This window comes from Chamaea fasciata, unplaced genomic scaffold (assembly GCF_029207755.1).
Source record: "Chamaea fasciata isolate MVZ Bird 193981 ecotype frontalis unplaced genomic scaffold, bChaFas1.0.hap1 SCAF_9, whole genome shotgun sequence".
Classification (NCBI taxonomy): Eukaryota; Metazoa; Chordata; class Aves; order Passeriformes; family Sylviidae; genus Chamaea; species Chamaea fasciata.
This window is the reverse complement of record NW_027094094.1, coordinates 17614491-17626047: the sequence shown is the minus strand read 5'-3', so window position 1 is coordinate 17626047 and position 11557 is coordinate 17614491. Positions and strand designations below refer to the sequence as shown.

Sequence of the window (11557 nt, the reverse complement as noted above, 5' to 3'; positions counted from 1 at the left end):
CAGAAATTAAACTATCTAACATGAGCTACTTGAATTGACCAAAATAACAGTGGTTCTTCATGTTGTTCATTGTGTTGCTAGCATCACAAAATTAGTCACTGACTGATATATCTGGAAAATGCTCTCTAATAGTGTTAATAATAGAAAAATGATAATTTATAATTCTTGGCTTTGCAGAGAAGAAAGTTTCCTTCAGCTGTTTTGTCAGATGAGTCAATGTGTAGCAGCATCATCAGGAAGAATGGCTTTGTGCTTGTGAATTGCAAACAGCTGGATCCGCCTCTCAAAGTCACCTGCCTGTTCAACACCTGAAACTAATCCTTTGGATACTTCACCCATGACTCTCATGAACAATGCAGGGAAATAAGAAACATACAGAAGGACATAGTGATTCCTCAAGTATTGGGAGTCTCCTGGATGACACAGACAGAGAGGTGAGCAGCCTCACAGATCGGGCTTTCAAAAGTTTGTGTGTAGCAGAACTTGAAGACCCTTACAATGAACCAGAACTTTCCATTTCACCTGATTTTGCCCTCCAGTTGTCTGCTAAAATTCACTCAGGGTCGTTAAACCATGACATCAAGAAAAGCAATGTCTATGACAAACTAACAGCAAGAAACAATGAACATACAATATGGGCTTCCACATTCCAGCAGTTACCAAAATGTGCTTCAGAGGAGAAGAGAATTGCTAAAAACAACACCTTTGCCATTGAAAGGAGATTGAATTTGCCAGTCCCTGGTCCGAGGAACAATAAGCATGTTTCAAAAGTGTCCTCTTTGATTAAGACATTTGATAAGACTGCAGACCAAGGGTCAGGAAGTTCTCTGATAGCAAATAAACAGCCCATTAAGAATAGCTTTCAAAAATATAAAATAAATCATGGCAGTGATATTGCTTCCTGGGATGATACAGACATTTTATGCATCCACAAGGAACTTTCTGAATTTTCTGAGGATAGTCAAGGTAGCCGCTGTCCCAGTGGCAAACATGAGCCACAGAGAAGACCTAATAAAATAGACCTGAGTTATGGGGACTCTGATGGTTATTATCCTGTGCTGATTGAGATGTCAAAAGTAGCCAAGTCAAATTTTTCCCATTCTTCTAAGAAGGCTTTAAAAAACAGAAACTTGAAAGTTAGTGAGCCAGCAAGAAAGGGTAGTTTTCTTCACAGTGAGAATAGTGCTTTTGAATCATGGAACGTTCATAATAAAAAATTGACAGAAAAGGAGGAATTTGTTGACATAAAAATGAAAAAGGAGGGTCTTACATACCTGGAAGAATCACCATTTGTTAAAGGACCTCACACATGTGAACATAAATTGTCACCTGTCATGACCATTGTTGCTAAGAAGAAAGATTTTCAGATGAAGCCAACTGTACAAGAAGCCTCTTTCTCTCTCCGAGTTGTACCTCAGGGTCTTCTCCCTTCAGAAACCAAATTACCTGCTGCTTTCCCTCCCACACCTCCCCCTAGGAACCACATACACCAGGGTCCCCCTCGGGCACCCCCCTCCCCACCAGCACTTCCTCTTCCACCCCCCTCCCAGCCCGGCCCTCCCTCAACACCCCCTACCCCTGAAGCTCCTCCTGTGCCACCACCCCCAGTGCCAGCTCGACTTTCCCCCACTGCCTTGTCCCAAGCCTCTGTGTCACCCCAGTCTGTGTCCTATAGGATGGTTTCACCCTCACTCAGGTTTGAGACACCCAGTCCACCTCCACCAAAACCCCAGGCCACCTTAGCAGAAGAGGAACCCTTCAGCCCCCAGCCAGGCAATACCTGTCCACCCTGGAGGAGACAGAGGGCTGCAGAAAGGGCAGCAGGGAAGAGACAGGCTGCAAAGGACAAGGTCACAGACAGGCACAAGACCTCATTGTCTGAAAAGGCGATCAGTGCTGACCCTGGTCAGCATGTGTCCCCTCTGGCTAAACAGGCAAACTCCCCTGGATCCATCAGTCCCTCTTTCAACATCACCGAACTCCTCACGCCTGTCATACCACCAAAACAGGAGGTGGACACTGTTGAAAGTGAGCTGATTCCACTGACACCTCCTCCCATAGAGAGCATGGCCTCAGGAGATCATGAGGAGAGCACCTTAGATGATTCCAGGTCTTGGGATAATTACAGGCTGACAGCATCGAGTCTGTTATTTAACTTAAAGGATGTGCGCAAACGTGTTAAAAGTATTTATACCCCTTCTCCCCTGTTGAGGGCCTTGGAGGAGAAAAATAAAACAAGGGAAAATATGCAGGAGAGTACAAAAATGAATGCCTCATTCTCAACTTTGCATGACAAAAGTGAGAAAAATATTACAGAGAAAGATGAATTGAGTGATATAGCTTATGTATTGTCCAGCAATGTTCACGAAAAGGACAATAAAACTGATTTAACTGGACACTTCACAGGTAACCACCTGACTTTGAGTTCACCCCAGACAACAGAAGACCTTCCATTTTACCAAACTGAAGACAGCATGCAGCAAGACAATTCAAAACACCAAAATCTGGTTAAAAACACAGGGGATAATGAAAATTTCCCCTCATTCAGTCATGAATCAAATGAACCTGATTTAAGAAAACCTCAGCAGTATTCAGCACCAAGACCATTCAGTAGAGACAATGTAGATACAAAAGCTGGGCAGCCCACGCAAAACCACAGTGTGCAGGGGGAGGAAAATGAAAGACAAGCTGCTACTCAGAATGAAAATTTTGCCTTCAAAACACTCTTACATCAACTCTCACCAGAAGAAAATGAACCTTACAGTGGCACCCAAACCAACATTGTGGTACCTGGCCATGAAGCACGAGGCAAAAGAAGCACTAGTTCCTCAGAGCAGTCCTTTGTCTCCACAGTGGAGCAGCCACTGCAGGAAGAGCCATTTCTGCCCATGCCCCTGATGGAGCAGACGTGCCTCCAAGAAAGCCATAGGACTGACAGTGAAATGGGTTCAGGAAGTAAGAAAAGACACAAGGAGAGAGGGAAAGAGGTTGGGGAAGATGAACTGCAATATTGTGCTTGCATCAGCCCTGGTTCTGGTGCAGCAGAGCAGAGGGAGGGTAGTGTTACTGGGAAGGAACAGAGGAGCTTGATGAAAGAGAAACTAGGGAGAGAGAAAAGGGAAGAGGCCAACAGCACAAACCCTGCATCCGACGGTATAAGAGACATGTCCATCCCCAGGTCTGAGGAGCCACAAACACCATCATCTTCAAGCTCAACCAAACCCAGTCTGTTTATGATTAAAGATAACAAATTCAGGTCGCCTCAGGTAATAAGGGCTGTCAAGCTGCCCCTGCTCCGGTCATTTTCCCTGGATGACACAGTGAGCAGCAGTTATAAGGAAATGGAACGTAAGTTTATGTCCCCAGCAGTTTACAACAAGCAGCACCGAAATATGTTGCATGCCCAGGAGGTTGGCTGGTGGGCATCAAGACACAGAGGGCAGCAGAATGTGAGAGATGGAACAACTGACAGAGAAAAAGAAGCCAGTGAGCCTGAATCTACTTCAGTAACACTGGATCCCAGTCTTCTGGAAGATACAGAGAGCTTTTCATTTGGAAAACTGACAGAAGAAGATGAAAGGACTTGTGAGTTGTTAAATAATTTTGGGAAAATGAATGAGGAAAGTGTCTGTAGAAGTAAAAAGAAGCCTACAAAGGCAAGACACAGCTTAACACAGCCAATTGTAGGTCTGGAAAATGACCAAGCACAAAACTCCAGCTATCCTGAAGAAAGAAAGACAAATTACTTTAAGAATCATTATTTATCTAACCGCAAAGGGGGCTCTTGTGCAAAAAAAATAATCACTAGGGAGACAATTTCCCCTGTGACTGGCTCCATATTGGAGGACCACACGTGTTCCTCTGTATCTAAGGACACATTAGAGGACATCCTGCACACAGAAGGTGCACCTGTTTTGTTAGACGATCTTTCATGCTCTGCTGTTACAACCCCCAGGTCAGGAGGCATGATGCACTCTCTTGCTGCCAGTTCATTGTCAAATAAATCAACTATTTCTGGCCTTAGAGAGACAGAAGATGTTGCAAATCCTGCCTTGTTGAGCATGGCACTAGAGAGGCAAGCTTATATGCCTGCAGAAGAGATAATCAATTTTGCACAGAGGAATCTACTTTCTGAGGTTGCAGGGGAAGACGGGAGACTGGACCCCAGGGGACTTGGTGGGAGACCAGCAGGCAAGCCACCCACTGTGCCACCAAAAACGGAAAAGGCTCTGCGTCGGGCTAAAAAGCTGGCAGACAAGAGGAAAAAAGTGCAAGAGCAGCAGAAAAACCATCAGACTGAGCATACAGATGCTGTAGGGAGAAAGCCTACTCATTCTGGAGAGACAACAGTATCTGCTTCACCCTTAGGATATTCTCCCCTTCATTCTCCCCTTCACCCAACTTTTACTCCCACAGAAACCACTACTGGGAAATCCAGACTTGCACCAGCAGCAAACTCTTCACCCTCTTCAACCCAGCGGAAACTCCTCCAAGACCCTGACTCTGGTCAATACTATGTAGTTGATTTACCAGCCGAAGTCAATTTAAAGACATTTTATGACCCAGAAACTGGCAAATATATTCAAGTCTCAGTCCCTTCCTTGGAACAGAATTTACAAGAGTCCACCTCTTCAGAAATTAAGAATTCTCCCTATGCCTCCTACCCTAGAGTGCTGCCTTTACCAGCTTCATCTGTAGCAGTGCTGAAATCACCTTCTCAACTCTCTGAACCGGCCTGGTCAGTGCCTGCAGGACCAGAACCAGCTGAACTACCTGAAGATAGCCAGCAGGACTACAGATACATTGAGTCTGTGGATACTCAGCCCTACACTGAAGCAGCCTCCTACTCCTACCATCAAGATGCTGGAGAAACTGAAGTTCACTTAGGAAAGGATGCGAGCCCAACTCAACATACTGGCATTGTCAGCCTCACCAATTTAGATGATTTTGCTGCTGAAGGAGTATCTTGAATACTGAAGTAACAAAACATGCCAGCTAGTGTTTTTAAGAACTGTTTGGACAGACACATGCACACAAAAGCACATGCAGATTTGATATTTGTACAACACTTCATCTGAATCTCACTGTGGTTTGGGTGGAAAGGAAATGAAAGCTGTTCGTGTTGAAAGATGCAGGGTAATGACCACTCTGAAGAAAAGAGAAATTCAGGAAGCACCAAATTATCAGTGAGATGAAGGGGCAATGCCAGCTAGACATATACATTTGACAATGTGAAGCCACTGCTTGCTGCTGCTGCTGCTTTGTCATTAAGAAGGCTGGGATAGCCAAAGCAAGTGTCCTATTGCCCAGATGTGTTGCATGATACATGACACAAAATAAAACTTAAGAGACCATCCTATGCATCCTATGAGACCTAGAACTGATGCTGCATCTGCTGAACTTTCCTCACTCACTGCCTTTGAACTATATAGACAGGTAGAAAGTATGTGGCTACAAATATGCCATATATGCCAGATCAGTTTTTTGCACACGTTGATTGCCCTGATGTCATTGACAAGAAGATTATGTGCTGGATGCATGATACAACAGCCATGTCAAAAAAAAAAACCCTTTTAAACAACCAGAATACAGTTGCAGCTGCTCTAGACTTCTCATAGACTTTTGCAGTGCCCACTAACATGCTGCTGATTTCTTTTCATTTCTTGGTAAGATCCAAATAGGTTCCCCCAGAGTCAGGGTTTATTTATAATGCAACTTAACACTTCAGGTTATCTTGATCCTTGTCCTGAAATATTTTGGTGAGGAGCAGGTTGAATGAAATCTCACAATAGTAATTGTTTGTCAGGACAAGACATTCTTTGCTATTGTAATTGAAATGTGTTTTGTTTTGTTTTCAGGCTCCCACTGAAACATGGAACTAACTTTTAAAACCTGAAAAATGTACCTAATTTTGATCTTGTGAATTCTGTGATTTAATACAAACAAACAAGCAAACAAAATATTCAGAATGTCTAAAGTATTAATTTCTAGAAAAGCACTTCTTTGAATTATCACTTTTCTTTGAAAGATTTGTATGAAAACATCACTTTTCCTTGCATAAGCTCTTTTTTATCATCATCGTTAATGAGGAGACCTAGGTGAAAAGATGGAAAAATTGAATGTATTGTGCCTGCTTGTAAATATCTATATTTGGAGTATTGGCTTATTTTCATTTTCACACTGTCTTCCCCAGTTACAACTGAGATGCAGAAACTCTAAGAAAGAATTATGCCAGTGACACACAGGCAATTTTTACAGGATTTTTTTCAGTGAAGCAGCTCTTGACTCCCTGCAAAGAAAGGGATGAATCAGGCCTTTTGTTAATGAATAAAATGTGGAGACAGGACACAGGCACTGTTCCACTCTCCCAGTGGTAATATTTATAACAGAGTTTTTCTTCAGTAAATTTCCCAGGAGTGAAGTCGCTCTTGGGACATAGACCCACTTTCTGGTTTTTCTTCTTCCTTAACCTGAATTCAGCTCTCAGCCTTTCTCCATCCCTGACAAGAGCCATGTGTTCACAACCTGTCCTGGTCCCACCAGACAGTTCCTTTCTTCAGTGCCACTTACTGAAACATTTCTCTTAGACAAACACTAAGGCCATCACTTCGTTGGTTACAGTGGGGTTTGGATTTAGCCTTTAATGATTTTCTAAGGTTCATTTCACCTGTTAGGCATTTTGTGATTTGGTAGGTTTGATTGCAGCAGAGGTGTGGGTTGGAAATGAAGAAGCTTGTACTGGTATGGTTTGGTTTTTAAACATTCAGCCGAATGCCCGTATTTGAATAAACATTTATTGTTCAGTTTTCCACCCTGGAAGGTTTTCAACACCTGACTGAATAAAGCCCTAGACAACTTGGGCTGTCCTCAGAGCTGACCTTCCTTGAGCAGGACGTTGACCCAGAGTTCTCCTGAGATCTTTTGCGGCCTGAATTATCCTGTGATCCTGTTCTGAAAACATTAAATTTTAAATTAACTTTGACTTGGAACTCAGCAAATGCAGTTTCCCCTGAGAAAGAGCTCGTTTTGAAAAATTTTTTCTTTTTTACTGAAAATCAAGAGTTATTCAGGAACAAGACATCATTTTGAAGTTGTTAAATTAAGGGAAGTGGCTCTTACTATAAATACTCTTTTTAGTCACAAATATTTTGTAAACTGATGGTGCTATTCATGTTACACTTTTCTGTTGCTGTCACTCTATACAGCATAACATCTATCCAGTATAGCGCAGCATCTCATCCGTGTGTTAAAATATAGATAAATATATCCAGTAGAGTTTTCCATGGTGCATTTAGACAAAACCTATGAAATTTTAAAGCCTATCAGAGTGCACAAGCCTTTTTTATTTCTTTTTGTGTATGTATGTGTGTGTGGTATTACACATCTTAATGGCCTTGACGGCCACAAGTCAAGAAGTAGGCTCTCAGAGGACAGGATAAAAGCTTCCTTACCAAGGGAAGACTATGGATATGAAGTATCTGTGCACACATTAAAAAATGAATAGTAATTTGATGACAAAAATGTATATGTGTATTTTAAAAGGTCCCTTTTACTTCTTTAACTGTCATTTGTTTTGCAGAAGTGCACACTTCTGCACCCTTTTATCAAGGGTCTCCTAAAACTCTTATTGTGGAAAATAATAGGATGCTCCATTATACTGCTTCCAAGAATGTGAGGAAAACAGGGTGTCTTTTTCCCTCTGCTGTTAAGGTGAACTGAAACATGGACATCCAAAGAGGAGGCAGTCCTAACTTGTGTACCAAATACATTTCAAGCAGGGCTTCTTCATTTTCATCAACCCTTTCTGCTAGCTTCAGGGAGCTGCATTCACATTGGACTGTATCCCTGAACAGATCCCATAGGAGGTTTTGACCTGGAGAATTTGTAGCTAAATTGTAGCAAGTTGAGGGTCTTCTCCAAGGTAACTACTGACAACATCTGAGGAAATGACCTGAAGTTGCTCCATGGAGGTTTAGACAGTAGGAAACATTTCTTCACTGTAAGGGTACTCAGTCATTGGAATAAGCTGCCTGGGGAAGTAGTGGAATCCAAAGGTGTGGAGAACACTTGGTGCTAAGTCAACAGTTGGTCGCAATTTTTGAGGTCTTTTCCAACATAAATGATTCTGTGATTCTGTGCAATTAAACAAATTGGGCAGTTTTGAGAATAGATAAGAAAGTGGTTCTTGTCTTGTATCCAAAGCTTTCCTCACTTTGCCACAAGGCATGAACGATGTTAGAAAAGTATTGCTTCAGGCCCCAGCCTGGTATTGAGCAAACCTGTTCCTGGCCTAGACCATGCTGCTGGCCAAATTCTTGCTAGGCTGTGGGAGTGTGTGTGTGTACATACACACATGTGCATCCACATAAACAACCCTATATATATGTGTAATATACCTGTAAAACTGCTGTTTGCATATCAGTATAAGAAAGCAGTAATGCCTGTGATGGTGAACACAAAATGATTGTGTGTTAAAAGGACAAATGACACCTTTCCAAATAACAAATATTTTTAGTTCCTTGTCCTATTCTGTTCGTGTTTGTTGGGGGGATGTTTTCCATTGCTGCTGTGGGAAACAGGGCTAGAAGAGGTCAGTACTAGGCAGAATGAGAGCTGTAAATTGACCCTTTTCTTTGGAGGAGGGGTGCTATGGGAAACGTGCAATAGTCATGAAAGCAGTTGTAGGAAAGCACTGTTTTGTGACAGTGACATTAAGTTATAGGTTGAAGAGGTGTTGTTGCAAACTAAGCCAAATCCTGCCTTGCCAGCAGGCTGTGGTTAGGGCTAAAGAACACAGCAGGTTCTTAGCATGCACAGAAATACAGCAGGCTGAAGGAACGGTGGCCATTGTTTTCACTGTTCCCTTCTCCTGCACATGGCCTTTGTGCATGATGCGTTTCTTGGGGCTCTGAGGATCCTGAGTGGTGATTCTTCCTTGACAGGTGTGACTGAGGCCAAACCTGACTTAGCTAGCCTTTGGTTCTAGGGCCAGAACTGCCTCCCTCTGAATCTCCTCCTTGTGGGGTGACTGCAATGCCAACAGTCCAGCTGTCACATGGCAGACTTGGGCAGCCATCCCACAGCCATGGCTCTGTCCCAAGGGCTTGAATTTCCTTGTGGAAAATGTTGGATTTGTTTTAGAGAGTTTAGTTTAATTGAAATGGCCTACATGCATGGATTTTTGTCAACTCCTCTTTGTGTGTTCAGTGCCTTCCTAAGTCATCTGTCCAAGAAGATATATGTCATCAGCACGTTCCATCAATTCAACTGTGTTTGCAAATAAGTAATTATTTATTATTAATAAACAAAATAAATGGGACTTGTTTTATAATACTGGAATGACTGCTAGCCAGCTTTTTCATTGTAATTATGTGTCATTGTAATTTCATCTCCAGTTATGCTGGCAGAGAAAGTTGAGAACAAGGAATTGTGTGGTGTATGTGCGTGTGTGTGTGTGTGTGTGTGTGTGTATGTATGTATGTGATATACAGTTAAAAGATCTAGGAGATGACTGGATGCAGGACTTCATCCCCCTTCCTCCCTTTCCTAAGGAGAGGGAACAGGAGACTGGGCAGAAACACCTTTGGCCCACGACTCCTGTGATCATTTCCACCCCTCCCTGTTATGCAAGGGCAGTGGTCTCTTTGGCCAGAGGACCATGCCAGCACCCAGTCCAAAAGCACTGGGAGATGATCACCCTCTTGCCACCACCCAGAGGACATCAGGCCTTTTGTATTCCCTGTGTCCCATTCACCTGGGGGAAGTTACCAGGTGTGTAACTTGTCTTTTTCCACATTTCTCCTCATTGATCTTATTGTATGTTGTGTTATGAAACACAGTGGAGACTCTTCTCAGAGTGATTTTGGCTCAATCCTTGTCCAGACTGACTATTTTATTTAGGTTTGCTCTGTTTTGATCACTGAGTAGCCAAGAAGTCCTTGCTGACAGTGAAAGTGCTACTGTAATATGAATATAACAGGCCATAAAGAGAATAGTTGGCTGGTTATGTTTTTAACCAGAAATACATTGACAGGTTTGTGTATCTGAATTTGGAGGATATACTCTGTTTCATTTCTGAGTAAATAAAAAACTCTAAGTTTGATCCCCTCTCTCACTGAAAAACAGCATCAGAAGCTGGTGATATGGCACATGATGGGTTACATGGGCTCTAGTGAATACATATAAATGTGTAATTTGGAGCAACTGGTGTACATCAGTCATTTTTATTAAAGAAACCCTGCTTCAGAGTCTTATAGGAGATAAAGAACATGGAACACTTGAGTAAATTGAACTTCAGTGTGTTTGGGGTTTTTTTTGTGAAATCCTCATTATAACAACAGAGGTCAATGATTAATTTATTTTGTCTTTAGGATGATTATTCTAGTTTTACGATGATCTCACATTTAACACTGTCCCCAGATACTAAATATAATATTGTAATTACGGGGGTTGAATGGGAAGGGAATGGCTGGAAATGACCTGTGGTCTTCCCTTGCTTCTTTTTGATATTCTCAAAGTTTTCATGATGTTGATTTCTCACATTAGATAGTCAGATCTTTGGTACTATATGGCCAATTAGAGACTTGCTTCTAATATGCTATTGGACATACTTAGAAAGCCGTATTCCAGTAGTGCAGAAGAGAAATCATTTATGTCCCAATTGACTAAAGCTCTGTGCTTTTATTAAAGCAGATTTAACTCAAGCCTTGGGGGAAGCAGCTTGCAGTGGTAAAAGATAAGCAATTTCCTGTGTCCAAGTCCATATTGAATAAATTGAGGCCTGGGGTACTTTTAAAGAAGGAGAGAGGGAAGACTCTGTGAGAAGCAGGGACAATCTTTGATATCCTTCTAGCAATGGAAAAAAGTGGGACTCCAGCAAAAAGTAAAAAATGTTCAAAGCTGGAGCTGCACTTCGAAAAGCCAGGGCTTGTCAAAGGCAAGCTGCCTGACAGGCTGACTCTTCCCTGTGCTGACTTGGACTCCCTTGTCATGGAGCTTCCTCGTGTGTTCACCCTCCTGCCCACTGGCATTCAGAGCCTCATCTTACCACAACTGTCCTTTTGCTTGCTTAAAGCTGGCACAGGGAATGGCAGCATTCAGAGCACACCAAAATAGAATTATTGCTGTGCCAGCATTGTCAGTGTTGTCACCAACATAAAGCATTTCAGTTGCGCTAAGGTGGCCTTCTTCAGCACCATACTTACATCAACAGGGCAGAGATGACAGACTCCAAGATAAACATTGATCCTTCTTTCTATTCCTAGCACTGATAAGCTGCAGGGGATGAGAACTGGGTCAGGTCCAAGAGAAACTCTCTTTGATTGCCCTGAGATTCCTGAAAGTCTGTTGGCAGAATCAGTTTCTGCTGGTGAGTACTGACTGCATGGAACAGGTGCCCTGAGACTGCGTCCCTTCCCAAGGAATGTGGGTGAAAACATGCAAGCATTATTCCATGCCAAAACCACCTGTGCTATTTGAAATTTCTAGAAAGAAAAGTTAGAAAAAGAATGAAAACAGGATCTCCTATCACTTCATACTAAGACAATGTTATTGTCCA

General features: G+C 42.5%; 1 protein-coding gene across 7 annotated transcripts in view; it reads left to right on the top strand.

Annotated features, from left to right (window-relative positions):
* Positions 1 to 9323, top strand: part of CUNH10orf71 (chromosome unknown C10orf71 homolog) — a 44969-nt gene extending 35646 nt beyond the window's left edge. For all 7 annotated transcript variants that reach the window (XM_066191263.1, XM_066191264.1, XM_066191260.1 and 4 more), the window contains one exon: positions 178 to 9323. In XM_066191263.1, coding sequence (XP_066047360.1) covers positions 354 to 4970 — 4617 coding nt within the window. In that variant the 5' untranslated portion in view covers positions 178 to 353 and the 3' untranslated portion in view covers positions 4971 to 9323. The remainder of the gene's footprint in view (positions 1 to 177) is intronic.
* The last annotated feature ends 2234 nt before the right edge of the window (positions 9324 to 11557 follow it).